This window comes from Aedes albopictus, chromosome 3, assembly GCF_035046485.1.
Source record: "Aedes albopictus strain Foshan chromosome 3, AalbF5, whole genome shotgun sequence".
Taxonomy (NCBI): domain Eukaryota; kingdom Metazoa; phylum Arthropoda; class Insecta; order Diptera; family Culicidae; genus Aedes; species Aedes albopictus.
This window is the reverse complement of record NC_085138.1, coordinates 23978185-23979449: the sequence shown is the minus strand read 5'-3', so window position 1 is coordinate 23979449 and position 1265 is coordinate 23978185. Positions and strand designations below refer to the sequence as shown.

The 1265-nt window shown below is 43.3% G+C and overlaps 1 protein-coding gene across 1 annotated transcript; it reads left to right on the top strand.

Moving 5' to 3' along the window:
• Window positions 1-4: 4 nt before the first annotated feature.
• Window positions 5-1004, top strand: LOC134289836 (Golgi SNAP receptor complex member 1-like). Its single transcript, XM_062856457.1, has 4 exons — window positions 5-73; window positions 134-294; window positions 355-489; window positions 555-1004. Exons 1-4 carry the CDS (start codon window positions 5-7, stop codon window positions 655-657), a joined length of 468 nt encoding a protein of 155 aa, XP_062712441.1. The 3' UTR covers window positions 658-1004.
• Window positions 1005-1265: the final 261 nt, after the last annotated feature.

Here is a 1265-nt window from a genome sequence, read left to right as displayed (position 1 = left end):
GCGGATGGCGGAGATCCCCGGGACCGGAGCGGCGGTCATGCACGTTCTCCAGCGGCATCGGGAAATTTTGCATGTAAGATATGGGGGGAAATGACATTTTTTTCGGAGGATATAGTTTTATGTGCTCTTCCAGGGCTACCGGCAAGAGTATCTGAAAATTCAGGCAAATCACACTACACGAATGGAACGGGAGGAACTGTTGCGTGGATCGGGGTTGGGCGGAACGACTTCACCATCGACTTCCGGTTTGAGTCGAAGGGACATGTATTTGAAGGAGAACACACATTTGCACAAGTTAGAAGTTATCTATTTTGCTAGTGTATTAAAACTTTCAAAAGAAATTTCTTATTCCAGTTCGAGCTCCATGGTTAACGACCAGATTAGCATCGCAATGGAGACGAAGGAGCACTTGACTTCCCAGCGGCAGCATATGAAGCGTTTCCAAACCAGAATGCACGACATTTCACATCGTTTTCCGTTGATATCCAGGTTGATCGTGGTGCAATGAATTCCTTATCTAATTTAATAATACTAATCCTTATTCAAATTTCCAGCCTCATTCAGCGAATTAACATTCGCAAACGAAGAGAGTCACTGATCCTGGGTGGAGTGATTGGAGTCTGCACGATCCTGCTGTTACTGTATGCGTTTCACTGATTGCTGCTGCAGCATGTGTCGACGACCAGGTTTGTTACTAAGAAGTTTTTCTTTGGCGCAATAATTTTTCATTTCGCCACTACTGTTGGGATCGGTAACATCATTGTTGTAGAAATTTTGCATTTTTTTTTCAACGAAAACCAAACTAATCGAAAGGCATTCGGACACGGACGGGAAACAGATTATCGGTCGTTATTTTGTAGTTAGAAAAGTTTTTAAAGGCGGTTGCTCGGGTTAACGAGGCAAACAAGTCTCGGTAGTAGCACCGAAAGATATATGTGTATTTATCATCCAATTATTAAGAAATCAATAAAGTAAGTCGCCTTATGCCGGCGTTTGTGATAGGACGATGAATTGCAATATGTAGTAGTAAAAGGATATCACCATTCCTTTTATCTTGAAGAAAAGGTTTAGTTTCAGAGTATCAAGTAAAAGTAGCCTCCTTTCAGTCCTGAGCACCCATGGTGATGCAAAGGGCCGAATAGGAAGATCTCCATCCTAGTCGATTGCCCGCCTTTGCCTTGACCTGAAGCCAGGTCTAATTTTTGTCGATATAGTTTAGTTCCTTGTTGAGGCTGTGCTGCCATAAGCCTCTGGGCTTGCATCCC

Coding starts and splice junctions, on each gene's coding strand:
- LOC134289836 (XM_062856457.1), top strand. CDS start 5: ATGGCGGAGATCCCCGGGACCGGAGCGGCGGTCATGCACGTTCTCCAG. Junction 295..354: donor GAGAACACACATTTGCACAA/GTTAGAAGTTAT, acceptor TTCTTATTCCAG/TTCGAGCTCCATGGTTAACG. Junction 490..554: donor CGTTTTCCGTTGATATCCAG/GTTGATCGTGGT, acceptor TCAAATTTCCAG/CCTCATTCAGCGAATTAACA.